At 43.4% G+C, this 17,152-nt stretch overlaps 1 protein-coding gene across 3 annotated transcripts in view; it reads left to right on the forward strand.

Moving 5' to 3' along the window:
- RFT1 (RFT1 glycolipid translocator homolog) overlaps positions 1 to 17,152 on the forward strand; it is a 52,035-nt gene that overhangs the window by 17,132 nt on the left and 17,751 nt on the right. For all 3 annotated transcript variants that reach the window (XM_078077103.1, XM_078077105.1, XM_036102558.2), the window contains exons 7-11: positions 687 to 765; positions 4,247 to 4,297; positions 5,937 to 6,067; positions 7,192 to 7,336; positions 15,314 to 15,419. In XM_078077103.1, coding sequence (XP_077933229.1) covers positions 687 to 765; positions 4,247 to 4,297; positions 5,937 to 6,067; positions 7,192 to 7,336; positions 15,314 to 15,419 — 512 coding nt within the window. The remainder of the gene's footprint in view (positions 1 to 686; positions 766 to 4,246; positions 4,298 to 5,936; positions 6,068 to 7,191; positions 7,337 to 15,313; positions 15,420 to 17,152) is intronic.

A 17,152-nucleotide genomic window follows, 5' to 3' on the forward strand; every position in this document is an offset into this window, starting at 1 on the left:
TGTGGTCAGCAATCTGGCTTTGAGACCACCTGCCTCTAACAGGTTGACCTCTGCCCTTCCTAAGTGTTTGCTTTCTTCTTACCCTCCTTGTCCTTAGGAAATGGGACAGTTTTGGAAGAGCCATATCAAAAGTTCTGGGTTTGTTTTTTCCTTTCTTCTGTCATACCAGTTCTGAGCGGTTTGACTGACCTTCCTAGGAAGCCTGGCTTCCTTTTGAAATACACAAACAAAGCTCATATACTGTGTGTAAAGGGACCCTGGGTGGCTAAATGCATTAAGATGTGGGGTGTATGGAGCAGAATTTGTTCTGCAGCTTGGCATGCTTCAGACATTTTTTAAGGCAAGAAATGACTCTGAGTTGTGTGTGTTAGATATGGTCAGCTTACCATCTGGGCAGTGAGGGGACAGTGCAGTTCCTTAGGGGTCTCAGTGAATGACTCTTGGGCAGGCTCCTTACCCCGACGCTCTTTCCACCTAGAGACTTTGTCTTCGTGTTTAGCGATGGAAACCCTTTGCCAGGATTCGTTGGATGCCTTCTGTGTGCTTAGCATTAAATGAAAAATGAGTGGGGACTCTCCAAGTTGGGATTTAGGGACCAAGATGAGTTTGCCTCTTGTGGAGGCTTCTTGTACTCGTAGACTTGCAGTGCTTGGGAGCTTTTGTTTTTGTTTTGTTTTCTCTTCTAGGCTTTTGTAAATTGGAAAGAGGCTAAATTGACTTGGAGTTTTTTCAAACAGTCTTTCTTGAAGCAGATTTTGACAGAAGGTAAGTAAAAGGTCACTCTGAGCAGTCAGGACACCACAGTATAAGTGAGGGGATTCCACAGAACTGCAGATTACCTATACCCAGACTTCCTGCTTTCTAGAGCCCCTGTGGGCAGAGGAACCTTAGAAATGGAAGCTTTTAAAACAGGGAGAGAGAAACTAACATTGATTTAGTTTGATAGTGAGGGGCAGTGCTATTGTATAACTTCTATGGGGTCCTATAGTAATGAGGAACAACTTACCTTGAATCCAAGTCTAATTCCCAAACCCCATGTTTTATCATTTAAAGAAATGTATTATGAAGTTTTATATCGATTTGAGAAAATTTGGAAAATAGAGAAAATGATCCATAATCTCATTATCCTATTCTAACTTTTTGTACACTTCTTTTTTTGAACATAACTTTTAAGAACTGGGTTTTCATCATTTTATTTTGTTAAATAATAAGATTCATCTGTGTGATATTTTGGCCAGACTTCCAATTTCTTAAGGCTTTCCAGTTTAACAGTGACAGAGCTCTCTATACAGAGGGCTGGCATGGAGCTGAAAGTACATCTCGTTTTTCTGCGTATGTGTGTTGGCTTATTTATGCCCAGCTTTAATTCAAAGAATGAGATTTGAGGTAGCTAGAAGTGGGTAAAGGTAGTGGTTTCTCTCTAAATTTCATATGTCTATACATCCATATATCTATTACTGAACATATTTTTAAATCTTTTCAAGAATTGTCTTTTTTTTTTTTTTTAAGAGAGCGAGGGGGAACGTGGTGTGCATGAGCTGCAGGGCAGGGGCAGAGGGAGGGAAAGAAAGATTCTTAAGCAGGCTCCACCCCAGCACAGAGCCAGATGCAGTGCTCAATCTCATGTCCCTGAGATCCTGAGCTGAGCCAAAATGAGGCGTCAGTCATTTAACTGATTGAGCCATCCAGGCACCCCTCAAACATTGCCTTTTATTTTTTTATTTTTATTTTTTTAAGATTTTATTTATTTATTAGAGAGAGAGAGAGAGAGCAAGCAGGGGGAGCAGCTCGCAGAGGGAGAGGGAGAAGCAGGCTCCCCGCTGAGCAGGGAGCCTGATGCGGGGTCCATCCCAGGACCCTGGGATCATGACCTGAGCCAAAGGCAGACACTTCACTGAGCCACCCAGGCATCCCAAACATTGCCTTTTAATTATAAAAATAGTATAACCTCATTACAAAAATTTTGGAAAATAGAAAAAAGTTCCCTATGATTCTAGCATTCTAATACAACCATCATTATTACCTTATTATTTCCCTTTTCCCCTCTCTGTCTTTATTTTTTGTTAATTATGCTTCCAAAGGGGAGTAACTCCCCTAACCCTCACTTGCCCCGTCTGTGAGTTAAGGGATAGGACCAGGAGGGGTCTGAGGGCTCTTGAGCCTTGAGCCTTGAGAGTGCTTAGTTCTAGCCTGAGCCTGTAACGTTGCCATTACTAAAGTGGAACTTGTTTACAGGACCCCTGGGGGAAGTAAGGGTCACAAGCCTTTGGAGAGCTGAGTGAAGGTGCCTTAATGACATGTTTCTTGGGAGCAGGATGTGCAGTTTACCACTGTTTCCCCACTACCCTGCTGGAACTGGCACATGATTGGTGTTCAACAAGTATCTTTTGATAAAGAAAGGTATCTGTAGTGAAATTGTATATTGTGATAGTTCACATTGTTAGAACAGGAAAACCAGTAGAGGGAACTTGGAAAGGGCATTTGCTTTATGCACTTTCTTTTCCTCCCAAAGTTTTAAGAGCAGTTTAAATGAGTTGAGGAATGGATCCAGTCCCAGCAATGGCCCTAAATTGGTTGTCTGGACCACAGTGGCTAGACGGCAGCAGGTGTAAGTGGGCCAGGCCTCAGTGTGGTGCCGGTTGCTCGCTCTCTCCATGGCTGGACCACCCTGGCCTGACTGGCAGAGGGCTGTTAAGAACCTCACAGGGCTTCCATCTCCATCGTTGTGAAATAAGGAAGTGACTGGACAAGAACCCCCCACCCCCAAATTCTTTTTATCTAAAAATTACAACTCTAAAAAAAGTTGAAATCATTCATTGTAATAGCAAAAATATAGATGCTGTTACCTTCTGCCCCCACATTTCCTGAACACTGTGTGCCAGGTGCTGAGAATACACAGATGAATGAGTTACAGGCCACAGCCTCAAGGAGCTCATTCTCTTACTTACCCAAGACGCAGACTTTTGTGTGGTTAGATCTGAATCAGGGCTGTGAGGGCTGTACTTGGAAACATTAGCGTCTCTCAAGTGCCCTTGCATTTCCTGAAGCTCTGCTAGGAAACCAGGGCCAGAGAAATGAGGGAGATGTGGTTCCTGCCCCCAGGGAGCTTACAGAGTGTGGGAAGAGAGGCCGATTGTACCAGAGCACAGGGAGGTCCCTACGGAGAAGCCAGTCTAGGTGGCTAGCATGCTAAGAGCCGAGGCTGGGAGCAGGAGGGGCCCAGCCTGAAGCAGAGCAGCTGGAGGGGCTAAAACCTGATCGGGTAAAGCAGAGGATGACAATGTAACGCTGGGAGGTGGGGATGAGGTTGGTGAAGAAAGGCCAAAAAGATAGCCTGGGGTCAACTTATAAAAGGCCTCAAATGCAGAATTAAGGAGCCTGGACTTTTTGCAAACAGCAAAGAGCAATTTAAAGGTGTGGAAGCAGGGGTTGCCTTAAGATTTGTATTGCTGAAGCCAGGACTGTTAGCAGTGAGGATGGATCAGAGCAGTGCAGAGATGCAGATAGGAGTGAGTGCTGTCCTGTGGGCCACGCCTGGGAGGGCCTGCAGAGGCCCCTGCCACAGACGCAGGCAGTCTGGGAGAGTGCAGGGAGGCCAGGACCGAATATTGCTTTCCTTTTTGAGCAGGTTGCTAGGAGGTGAAACTTTGCCCTTTAGGGCTGTGGTCACTCCAGAGCTCTGTCTCCATGGTGGGTTGTGTTTTCCACTGACAGGTAATAAAATGTATGGAAGGTGGGGGTGGGGCTCTGGGTTGGTGTCTTCACCTTGAAGGCATTAGCCTGTCTTATATTTGAATCATGAGCTTGGGCTCCAGAGCCTTTCCAGCCTCCATGGAGCTTTCTCCACCCAGGGAGACAACTTGATGAGTCTGTGCACATGACCATGGACCTCTCATTTCGCAGAACTTACATTTAAAATTTGGGACAATCATTTTCATTATTAACATTTTTTGTAATCCCCTCCCTTTTTAAGTTATTAGACTGGTCTTATTTCATTTTGTTTTGTTTTTAATTTAACTGGTTTGGAGATTTGCTGTCAATAAATCCCCCAGCACTTTCCCAATTGTTACTGTTTTGAGATTATTTGAAATCAACATTAGGACAAGGAAGGTATCTTTAATTGATTATGTAATTTTTCTCCTTTGAGAGTATCTGCCAGCTGGAGAGTTGATAGACGATAAGAAAAAAGGAAACAAGAGAATAATGTGCCCTTGAAATGCTAATTATTTTGCTTCTCTATTTGTAGGCGAGCGATACGTAATGACGTTTTTGAACGTGTTAAATTTTGGCGATCAGGGTAAGATGAAAATTCTGTAGTGAATACCATTAGTAGATACTTTCTAATATTTTTCTCAGCAGTGTGATACATTTAGTGAAAAATAAGCCTGATGATTCTAAAAGATGAAGACTGTAATAAAATGATTCCTGAAGATTGAAAATTGCAGGTCTCTGCAAATATCTACAGTGTTCTGACTACGCCCTCTCATGTGACTTGGGTGGCAGGTTCTCTTTTGAGTTCCCCTGGTTTCTGCAGAGGCTTGGTGCCCATTGCAGGGTTGAGAGAAGAGGGAGCTTCGTCATCACAATCACAGATCCGCCCTGTGTTTGTGCAGCTAGATAGGTCTCAGTATTTTCTTCTTATTTATTTATTTAAGATTTTTTAAAATTTATTTATTTGAGAGCACAAGCGGTGGCTGGGCAGAGGGAAAGGGAGAGAGAGAGAGAATCCTCAAGCAGACTCACATCTGAGCACAGGGCTTGATCCCAGGACCCTCAGATCATGACCTGAGCAGAAGTCAGATGCTTAACCAACTGAGCCACCCAGGAGCCCCTCTTCATATTTATTTTTAACTGTAATCCTGCAGTAGAGGAAAGAAAATTTTCAAAAATCAACTTGGTATTAATGTTTTTTTTTAAGATTTAGTTATTTATTTGAGAGAGAGTGAGGGGAGGGGCAGAGGGAGAGAATCTTCAAGCTAACTACCTGCTGAGCATGGAGCCCGATGTAGGGCTCGATCCCAGGACCCTGAGATCATGACCTGAGCCAAAACTAAGAGTTGGACACTCAACTGACTGAGCCACCCAGGCACCCGGCATTAATGATTTTTTTTTTTTTTTAAAGATTTTATTTATTTGACAGAGATAGAGGGAGGGAGAGCACAAGCAGGTGGAGTGGCAGGCAGAGGGAGAGGGAGAAGCAGGCTCCCCGCTGAGGAAGGAGCCCAATGTGGGACTCGATCCCAGGACCCTGGGATCATGACCTGAGCCGAAGGCAGCCGCTTAACCGACTGAGCCACCCAGGCGCCCCTAATTTTTTTTTTTTTTTTAACTAATAACCTTTTTTTTTTTTAGCACAGTTTTAGGTTCATAGCAAAATTGAGTGAAAAGTACAGAGTTCTCATACATCTCCCTGACCCCACACATTCACAACCTCCCCAATTATCAATATTCTGCACCAGAGTTGTACACTTGTTACAACTGGTGAACCTACATTGACTCATCATTATCACCTAAAGTCTATAGTTTACATTAGGTTTCACTCTTGGTATTGTACATTCTATGAGTTTTGACAAATATATAATGTATAATGACACATATCCACCAATATAGTATCATGCAAAATAGTTTCAGTGACCTAAAAAGAATTTTTAGAGAATTAATGATTTTTATAAAAAGGTGCTGGTGATGGAAATGTTCTGTATTTGACTGTATCAATGTCAGTGTCCTAGCTGTGATACTGTGCAATACTCTCACAAGATGTTACTGTTCAGGAAACTGGGTAATGGATCTGTTATTTTTTAGAACTACATGTGAGTCTATAAGTATCTCAAACAGTTTAATTTAAAAAATTAAATCAGAAAAAAATGTTAATGGTGCTGTGAAAATTCAAATAGAAAAACCAGAAGGATTGTTGTTTCTTCCTTTTTGTCTTCTAGGTGTATACGATATAGTGAATAATCTTGGCTCTCTTGTGGCCAGGTTAATTTTCCAGCCAATAGAGGAGAGTTTTTATATATTCTTTGCTAAGGTGCTGGAGAGAGGAAAGGATGCCACACTTCAGAAGCAGGTAGTCTTGGTTCTAATGTCACTATCTCTCAAGTGAATTCTCCAGTTGCAGGATAAATAGACTAAAATGTAGAGCAGTCGGTTTCCCTCTGTTTGAAATTTCCTTCTAGGTCTCATTCTTCCATCACCTTCTGAATGATAGCAGGACTCTGAGCTCACTTCTTTCGCAGCCTCCTCCCTTTGCCCTGGTTGGCCTTTCCCTTCTTACCCTTACTCCTTCTCTGTGACCTCATTCTTGACCCAGAACTCTCTGCAGCCATCCCCAGTGTGGCACAGACCCCCTTTCCATGGTCTAGGCTTAGCTGGAAGATTGAGATTGCCTCCTCCATCCTCAGATTCTCAAGAACCAAAGGTGAGCCGAAGGACGTAGGGGCTGGAGCAAGGCTCGTGTACAGCTTGGGGAGTAAAGGACATGGTCATTTGATTTCACTCACCACACCAGTTGTTTAAGCTTTTTAAAGATAGTGAAGTGTGCAGATGCACTCTGACCGTGAGAATCTACCTACTCTGATTGGCAAATGCAGAAGAGATTTTAATCCAGGTGTATTTGGTTGTAGAAACTTCCCTTTTTCTAAAACCATTGAAAATGTGTGACTTATCGGAGAATTAAAAGGAAGCTAAGTTGGCCTCTTACATGTCTTAGAAGACACTTTGCAAAATATAATTTATGCACAATATCTCAAAATGAACTAATCTGGTTCTCGGTTGGTTTAGGAATATTTTCCTAAGCATACTTCGACAGGAATGTCAGGATTTGGAGACGTTTGTCAGGAGAAGCACTCTGACAAAGCTAGCTAGCTAGCAACGTAAAAACTTGCTCTCCATTTTAAGAATAAATATCGGAGAGAAAGTGAGTGTTTCCTAAGCAGCCTTTGAAATAACGGATCCTAAATGAGCTAAAAACCATACCTCCCCTGCACTACCTAAGGAGGCACAGATTGGCTTTTCCCCTTCATTTCCTTCATGCTAATTGACATGAAAACAAACACAGGCTGCAGAAAAACAGGGATGCCTCTCAGCAGTTGAAAGAGTGATCTGTAAGACAGCAGAGAGAGAAGGCCAGATGTGAAGTTTTTCTTTAGCTCATGATTCATCCAACTTCCTTCCCTCTGCCCCCCGCCCCAGGAGGACATTGCCGTGGCCGCTGTGGTTTTGGAGTCGCTGCTCAAGCTGGCCCTGCTGACCGGCCTAACCATCACCATTTTTGGCTTTGCCTATTCTCAGCTGGCTTTGGATATCTATGGAGGGGCCATGCTTAGCTCTGGATCAGGTATGCACAAGAGTTTTGCCAGATTTGTTCTAATTTCCGAACAGAAATAGAAGAGTCTTGTGAAATTCAAGAACTTGTGTGCACACACGTTGGTATCTGTCAGTGTAGGGAGTGCTGCCCATGGCTGGGGCTTTGAGACCGTTGCCCTCGCACGAGGTCAGAAACAGCTCAGTGCCGTCGGGGGGCTTTGGCACCAGGGCAGTCAGTCCCCCAGTCTCACTTGGAGAAGTCATTATTCATCCTTGGCTCTCCTCCCAGGCCTAAAATGTGTTTTGCTGGGCACTTCCCTGTGCACCCTCTGGGGTGAGGGAAGAAGGCAAAGAGCAGGCTCTAATGAGTCTCCGCTTGATACTAAACACGTCTGAAGGTAGTAAATGCCACATAAATCTCACAGCCTGATGCATGAGCCTCTGAAGGATAACTCAGAGCCATTTGCAGAGAACAAAATTGATCTCGGCAAGCAGAACGGTATATTTAATCCAGTGACTCTTGGTTTTTGAAGGACAAAAGTATCGAGTGTATCTAACTTAGAAACACCTGGTGCCCATGCCACTGAACATCTCATAGCACTTGTTAGGCCCTGGGGACTTGACCAGTTTCAAAATGTGCTGGGCCTTAGGCTGGCAGTCCATTTGCAGTCCGTTTCATCTTGGGTTCAGCAAAGATTTTTCAGTTCCTCGGGTCAATAGACAAGAACTCTGAAGACTTCTTTCTGCTGCTCCATCTCAATGTAAAGGGCTTTGTCAAAGGCCATTTTACAAGTTCACTGGCATGTTTTGGTCTCCACTATAACGGGCCCAAACTTTGGGTGTTAGGGGAGGAGGGGTGAAGTTTCTACCCAAGAGCAAAGGTCATTCAGTTTGGAGAAACCCCTGCTATGAAAACCGTGATGTGGTTGCAGCTGCCTGGGGCTGGTACTGTGAGGCCTGCGTTTCCATCAGGCAGGCGGGGAGGCTCATTAGGAAGCCGTTAGTAAGTCATGTGCAGAGACTGGGCACGCAACCATTTCACAGCAGCACGGCCCCTCTAGAAAGGTGATCGCCAAGGAACAGCCTGTATTGTCACGCAGTCACAGGACATGGCCGTGAGGAGAAGGCTGTCCCGTTAGCACAGTGTTCACCTGGTGAAGTACTTAGTCATAGAAGGTCTAGAAGCAGACTGCTGCGACTATGTCGGCCTTTGGCGTGAGTGAGAGGCTGGTGCCCGTTTTCAGCGTTGGTAGTAAGAGTTATCAGTTAAAAGGGTCAGTGGTAGTTGATTTCTAAGGTAGTAAATTCTGTTTCTAATGGCTTATTGTCAGAGCCATTAATAATTTTAGAATCAACACGACGACAAGCACTGAGTAATGTATAGAATTGTTGAATCACTGTATTATATACCTGAAATAATATAACCCTATAAGAAGAATAAATAATTTTAGACTCAAAAAGATATTCTCTTGGTATCATCTTCTGAAAGAGGAGTCTTAAGAATGGTCTGGTTCCTCAGTCTCTGGCAAGAATGTGCTGTCTGGTGAGCCAGGACCATTGTCGTCTCTGTCTAGCCCAGAGCTCCATCAGTGTCACTGTCCCAACAGGGTCTTCTAGCATTTGTCTCCTCATTGTAGCTGCCTTACACTTTGAGCAAACTTCGAGCTCTCTGTAAAGCCCATAGTGGCTCCTGGTAGTCCGTCCCTGCTGGGCCCCTGCTGCTTTCCTTCCCTCGCCTCCATGCCACCCCGCGTCTCCTTGCCCTGCTCCTGACTCCTTGGACTAGTGCTGTGGATCCGAATACCTTTGCTGTGCCAGAATAGATGAGCAGTGCTGCTCTCCCCTCCCCGCTAGTCTTCTTCATTTACTTAAACACTCCAAAAAACTTGGGGCGCCTGGGTGGCTCAATCGATTAAGCTTCTGACTCTTGATTTTGGCTCAAGTCATGATCTCAGGGGTGGTGGGATTGAGCCCTGCATGGGGCTCTGCACTCAGCACAGAGTCTGCTTGAGATTCTCTTTCCCTCTCCCTCTGTCCTTCCCCTGACTTGTGTGTTCTCTTTTTCTCTAAATAAATAAATAAAATCTAAAAACAACAACAACAACACTGCACAAAACTTGACTGTCTCTAGCCTGAATTTAATCAGAAAAGAATGGCAACTTTCTGTGGCTCAACTGAACCACCTGAGTTTTGAAAGTGGAACTTGCAACACTGCTGCCTCAGTTGTCCCAGTTGCATATCAGTCTTTGTCCTCACCTGGAAAGTAGACTTACCTGTGACCTGGACTGGCCTCTGACCCCCCATCCCCTGTGCTACCATCTCCATGTGTGGGACTTGGATGCAGCATCGGTGGGGGCCAACATCCTGGTTAAGATCTACAACATTTCCGGGCGCCTGGGTGGCTCAGTCGTTAAGCGTCTGCCTTCGGCTCAGGTCATGATCCCAGGGTCCTGGGATCGAGTCCCACATCGGGCTCCCTGCTCAGCAGGGAGCCTGCTTCTCCCTCTCCCACTCCCCCTGCTTGTGTTCCTGCTCTCGCTGTCTCTCTCTCTGTCAAATAAATAAATAAAATCTTTAAAAAAAAAAAAAAAAAAAAAGATCTACAACATTTCCATTACCCCAGAAGGTTCTTTCAGGACTTTTTCTAGTCAACTGCCCCCCCTCCACCTCAGAGGCAACCACTGTTCTGATTTCTATCACCATGGATTAGTATTGCTTTTACAATTTTTTTTAAAGATTTTATTTATCCATTTACTTGAGAGCAAGAGAGAGAGAGAGAGAGAGAGAGAACGAGCATGAGCGGGGGAGGGGCAGAGGGAGAAGCTGACTCTATGCTTAGCACAGAGCCCATTGTGGGGCTCAATCCCATGACCCCAAGATCATGATCTGAGGCAAAACCAAGAGTCAGATGCTTAAGCGACTGAGGTGCCCAGGCACCGCAGATTAGTATTGCTTTTATTTATTTTTTATTTTATTTATTTTTTTATTTTTTTATTGTTATGTTAATCACCATACATTACATCATTAGTTTTTGATGTAGTGTTCCATGATTCATTGTTTGTGCATAACACCCAGTGCTCCATGCAGAACGTGCCCTCTTTAATACCCATCACCAGGCTAACCCATCCTCCCATCCCCCTCCCCTCTAGAACCCTCAGTTTGTTTTTCAGAGTCCATCGTCTCTCATGGTTCGTCTCCCCCTCCGATTCCCCCCCTTCATTCTTCCACTCCTACTATCTTCTTCTTTTTTCTTAACATATAATGTATTATTTGTTTCAGAGGTACAGATCTGTGATTCAACAGTCTTGCACAATTCACAGCGCTTACCAGAGCACATACCCTCCCCAGTGTCTATCACCCAGTCACCCCATCCCTCCCACCCCACCCCCCACTCCAGCAACCCTCAGTTTGTTTCCTGAGATTAAGAATTCCTCATATCAGTGAGGTCATATGATACATGTCTTTCTCTGATTGACTTATTTCGCTCAGCATAACACCCTCCAGTTCCATCCACGTCGTTGCAAATGGCAAGATCTCATTCCTTTTGATGGCTGAATAATATTCCACTGTATATATATACCACATCTTCTTTATCCATTCATCTGTCGATGGACATCTTGGCTCTTTTCCACAGTTTGGCTGTTGTGGACATTGCTGCTATAAACATCGGGGTGCACGTACCCCTTCAGATCCCTACATTTGTATCTTTGGGGTAAATACCCAGTAGTGCAATTGCTGGATCATATGGTAGCTCTATCTTCAACTTTTTGAGGAACCTCCATACTGTTTTCCAGAGTGGTTGCACCAGCTTGCATTCCCACCAACAGTGTAGGAGGGTTACCCTTTCTCCGCATCCCCGCCAACATCTGTTGTTTCCTGACTTGTTAATTTTAGCCATTCTGACTGGTGTGAGGTGGTATCTCATTGAGGTTTTGATTTGGATTTCCCTGATGCTGAGCGATGTTGAGCACTTTTTCATGTGTCTGTTGGCCATTTGGATGTCTTCTTTGGAAAAATGTCTGTTCATGTCTTCTGCCCGTTTCTTGATTGGATTCTTTGTTCTTTGGGTGTTGAGTTTGATAAGTTCTTTATAGATTTTGAATACTAGCCCTTTATCTGATATGTCATTTGCAAATATCTTCTCCCATTCTGTCGGTTGTCTTTTGGTTTTGTTGACTGTTTCTTTTGCTGTGTAAAAGCTTTTTATCTTGATGAAGTCCCTATAGTTCATTTTTGCCCTTGCTTCCCTTGCCTTTGGCAATGTTTCTAGGAAGAAGTTGTTGCGGCTGAGGTCGAGGAGGTTGCTGCCTGTGTTCTCCTTTAGGATTTTGATGGACTCCTGTCTCACATTGAGGTCTTTCAACCATTTTGAGTCTGTTTTTGTGTGAGGTGTAAGGAAATGGTCCAGTTTCATTCTTCTGCATGTGGCTGTCCAATTTTCCCAACACCATTTGTTGAAGAGACTGTCTTTTTCCCATTGGACATTCTTTCCTACTTTGTCAAAGATTAGTTGACCATAGAGTTGAGGGTCCATTTCTGGGCTCTCTATTCTGTTCCATTGATCTATGTGTCTGTTTTGGTGCCAGTACCATACTGTCTTGATGATGACAGCTTTGTAATAGAGCTGGAAGTCCGGAATTGTGATGCCGCCAGCTTTGCTTTTCTTTTCTTTTTCAACATTCCTCTGGCTATTCGGGGTCTTTTCTGGTTCCATACAAATTTTAGGATTATTTGTTCCATTTCTTTGAAAAAAGTGGATGGTATTTTGATGGGGATTGCATTGAATGTGTAGATTGCTCTAGGTAGCATTGACATCTTCACAATATTTGTTCTTCAATCCATGAGCATGGAACGTTTTTCCATTTCTTTGTGTCTTCCTCAATTTCTTTCATGAGTATTTTATAGTTTTCTGAGTACAGATCCTTTGCCTCTTTGGTTAGATTTATTCCTAGGTATCTTATGGTTTTGGGTGCCATTGTAAATGGGATCGACTCCTTGATTTCTCTTTCTTCTGTCTTGTTGTTGGTGTATAGGAATGCCGCTGATTTCTGTGCATTGATTTTATATCCTGCCACTTTACTGAATTCCTGTATGAGTTCTAGCAGTTTTGGGGTGGAGTCTTTGGGGTTTTCCACATAAAGTATCATATCATCTGCAAAGAGTGAGAGTTTGACTTCTTTGCCGATTTGGATGCCTTTTATTTCTTTTTGTTGTCTGATTGCTGTGGCTAGGACTTCTAATACTATGTTGAATAGCAGGGGTGATAGTGGACATCCCTGCCGCGTTCCTGACCTTAGGGGGAAAGCTCTGTTTTTCCCCATTGAGAATGATATTCGCTGTAGGTTTTTCATAGATGGCTTTTATGATATTGAGGTATATACCCTCTATCCCTATACTCTGAAGAGTTTTGATCAAGAAAGGATGCTGTACTTTGTCAAATGCTTTTTCTGCATCTATTGAGAGGACCATATGATTCTTGTTCTTTCTTTTGTTAATGTATTGTATCACGTTGATTGATTTGCAGATGTTGAACCAACCTTGCAGCCCAGGGATAAATCCCACTTGGTCGTGGTGAATAATCCTTTTAATGTACTGTTGGATCCTATTGGCTAGTATTTTGGTGAGAATTTTTGCATCCATGTTCATCAAGGATGTTGGTCTGTAATTCTCCTTTTTGATGGGGTCTTTGTTTGGTTTGGGGATCAAGGTAATGGTGGTCTCATAAAACGAGTTTGGAAGTTTTCCTTCCATTTCTATTTTTTGGAACAGTTTCAGAAGAATAGGTATTAATTCATCTTTAAATGTTTGGTAGAATTCCCTTGGAAAGCCATCTGGCCCTGGGCTTTTGTTTGTTGGGAGATTTTTGATGACTGCTTCAATTTCCGTAGTGGTTATAGGTCTGTTCAGGTTTTCCATTTCTTCCTGGTTCAGTTTTGGTAGTTGATACATCTCTAGGAATGCATCCATTTCTTCCAGGTTATCTAATTTGCTGGCATATAGTTGCTCATAATATGTTCTAATAATTGTTTGTATTTCTTTGGTGTTGGTTGTGATCTCTCCTCTTTCATTCATGATTTTGTTTATTTGGGTCATTTCTCTTTTCTTTTTGATAAGTCTGGCCAGGGCTTTATCAATCTTGTGAATTCTTTCAAAGAACCAGCTCCTAGTTTCATTGATCTGTTCTACTGTTCTTTTGGTTTCTATTTCATTGATTTCTGCTCTGATCTATATTATTTCTCTTCTCCTGCTGGGTTTAGGCTTTATTTGCTGTTCTTTCTCCAGCTCCTTTAGGTGTAGGGTTAGGTTGTGTACTTGAGAACTTTCTTGTTTCTTGAGAAAGGCTTGTATTGCTATATACTTGCCTCTTAGGACTGCTTTTGCTGCATCCCAAAGATTTTGAACAGTTGTGTTTTCATTTTCATTGGTTTCCATGAATTTTTTAAATTCTTCTTTAATTTCCTGGTTGACCCATTCATTCTTTAGTAGTATGCTCTTTAGCCTCCATGTATTTGAGTTCTTTCTGACTTTCCTCTTGTGATTGAGTTCTAGTTTCAAAGCATTGTGGTCTGAAAATAGGCAGGGAATGATCCCAATCTTTTGGTACTGGTTGAGACCTGATTTATGACCTAGGATGTGATCGATTCTGGAGAATGTTCCATGGGCACTAGAGAAGAATGTTTATTCCGTTGCTTTGGGATGGAATGTTCTGAATATGTCTGTGAAGTCCATTTGGTCTAGTGTGTCATTTAAAGTCTTTATTTCCTTGTTGATCTTTTGCTTAGATCATCTGTCCATTTCAGTGAGGGGGGTGTTAAAGTCCCCCACTATTATTGTACTGTTATCAATGTGTTTCTTTGCTTTTTAGTATTGCTTTTAAAAGGGACTTCATATCAATGAAATCATACAGCATGGGCACTTTGGTGTTTGGCTTCTTTCTCTCAATATACAGTTTTTGGGATTCATCCATGTTTTTACATGGATCAGTACTTTTTTTCTCTTGGATTGCTTCTCTGAGAAATTTCTTTATATGGATGCCCACAGTTTGTTTATCCTTTCTCTTACTGATGGTCAGTTTGGACTATTATGAGTAAAACTGCTATGTACAAAACTGCATTTTGTACAAATGCTTATGTGAACATGTACATTTATTTCTGTTGGATGTATATTTAGGAGTGGGATTGCTGGGTCATAGGTTGTTTTATTAGAAGTTGCTTGGCTACCTCTTGGTAATGGTCCTCCTAAAAGAGGAGATCAATTCCATTTCTAAGGCTCCCAGTCTTTTGTTAGCAGATTTTTCCAAAGCTTATTAGTTAGCTATAGGACTGCATCACTGTGTTTTAGAAGAAAACATCATGGTTATTCTGATTCTCTCTGCAGATTTGTGGGTGTGTTCTGTCTGTAGTTTGCTGCTCCCAAGTCCTGGGCTTCTCCCCGTGGTCTTGTCTTCAGGACCTCTTCAGCCAAGTTCTCTTACCATGCAAGGCCACTGGTGCCCTTGAGTGCTCAAACCAGCAGGTCTCTTTATACTGATTTAAAAAGCAAGAAGATTTGCTTCCTGGCCAGATAAGCTTTTAGTTAAGTGAGACATTTGTAGGTTTATTCCTTTTTTTTTTTTAAGATTTTATTTATTTATTTAAGAGAGAGAGAGAGCACTTAAGTTGGGGAGGGAGAGAGACAAACAGACTCCATGCTGAGCGGGGAGCCCAAAGCAGGGCTCAATCCCGAGACCCCAAGATCATGCATGACTTGAGCCAAAACCAAGAGTCGGACACTAAGCTAACTGAGCCACCCAGGTGCCCCTGTAGGTTTATTCTTAATTGCCCTTTCTTTTTTAGCTGTTTATTTTAATCAGTGCCATGGAGTACTGGAAGTCCTTCCAGATAATTAAGGCCATAGGCTCAAGTGTGTGTCTGCCTGTTGACGACACCGGCTGGACTCCTGACCCGGTTCTGGTACATGCAGGCCTCCTGTTTGGGCTCTAGAGTCTCGGTCGGTTGTTTCCTTTTAGGTCCTGTTTTGCTGCGTTCCTACTGTCTCTACGTCCTCCTGCTTGCCGTCAACGGAGTGACCGAGTGTTTCACATTTGCTGCCATGAGCAAAGAGGAGGTCGACAGGTAGGTAACCGTAAAGACCCGCCTTTAATCCCAGCCTTCGGCCAAACTGAAGTAACTTGCCAATCTTCTTTCTTTTCCTTCTGAACGCGCATTCCCAGAAAGGCTTTTAGAGGTAGCACTCCCCCACTAGTGTGGCACCGTCCCTGGTACTCCGGTGCTTGTCCTCCCCACATCCTGGGGGCAGCAACCACCCTTTGCCTCCCTTTGTAGGAGGAAGAAACCCGGGCCCTGAAGCGCCTTGTTAGTCTAGGTTTGCAGAGACAGGCCCAAGACAAGCTCCCCTCCTCCACCTCCTTGCCCAGCGCCCCAGTGGGTTACCGTGGAACTTCTTCAAGATGCAGAGTCCTACCCCCGAGACTCTGATTCAGAGGCCCCAGAGAGGCTCAGAGGTCTTTGTCACCTCTCCTGAGAGAAAGGCCCAAGTGCACATACCGTTTTGCCACCATTTTTTCCCATCCGTTGACCCCAGATCAGGACCTCTGCCCTGATACCTCAAACGGTGGTTCCTAACACTGGTTATCAGTCACAATCCCCCATGGAGCCTGTTAGATGTGCAGATTCCTGTCTGCCCTTCCTCCACCGCTCTCTCCTAGCACACCTACAGACCGCAGCCCCCAAGCATGTGTGTGTTTTTTAAAAGCTCCTCAGTGATTCTGACACGAACTAGTCTAGAGCTTCCAGCCCACACCCAGGGCGTGTCCCAAATGCCAGAAGAAACATGGCAGTATGCTAAGGCACCACTACCAGATGAAGTTGAGGAGAAGGATAAAATGGACGGGGGGAAAGGAGAGGAAGAGAAGGCAAAGACAGTAGAGGGGTGGCTGTAGGTAATGGGGTAAGTGGTCCTTGTTATTGCTTTGCTCCCTGACGCCTGGGTCCTTTGGGGGCTTTTGTGTTGTCTCTGAAAGGCCTTGAGTGCCCAGACCAACTGAACTAGCATTTGAGAGGCTTGGGCCAAGGGATCTGTCATCACACAGCCCCAGGAGATTTCTGATGATAGGGCCTTAGGAACCACTGGTCCAGACCAGCTTATAAGTAAAACTACATGGAGCCCTGTGATGCTGTACATATTCAGGTGGGCGTGACCGAGCGAAGCTTTCACGAAGCAGGAAATACCCCCCGTTATGCGCGAGACACACTGATGGTTTTTAATTCTGTTATATTTCATTTTTCAAACTGCCATGTCATGACCCTCTCAGTTGATTTCCCCACCTACTTTTAGCTCATAGCCCGTAATTTTCAAATATTGATCCAGATAGGGTTTTTACTTCAGATAGTTAAATGTATAGGTGTAAAACTACTTGGAGGCCATCCTCCCTATCCCTTATCTTTTTCATGGATGCAAAGGTTGAATTTAAGTTTGATTTTGAGATAATGTGTTTTTTTTTGAAAGGTGCTTCAAACATGAAATAATTTTTAGATATAATGTAAAACATACTAAAGGAGGCACTGAGCCATGGTGGAAAGAGCTCTGGACTAGGAATCTATCTCTTTGAAAGGAATTTTGTTGTAATCATTTCAGCATTAGTGTGGAGGGGGAGAATCAGCATTAAGCCTGCTTAAAAATGTTAAAATGGATCTTACAATCAAATCATGAGGGAACACAGTGACTAGTTGCTTTCTTTCCTTTTACATAGCATTGAACGAAAAGAAACAACTTTTTAAGTTAGTTGTAATGGGATTTTGACGATATATAAACATCTGGAAAATTATTTTCATGGTATGAGTAGTCA

This window comes from Halichoerus grypus, chromosome 1 (genome assembly GCF_964656455.1).
Source record: "Halichoerus grypus chromosome 1, mHalGry1.hap1.1, whole genome shotgun sequence".
In the NCBI taxonomy this organism is placed as follows: domain Eukaryota; kingdom Metazoa; phylum Chordata; class Mammalia; order Carnivora; family Phocidae; genus Halichoerus; species Halichoerus grypus.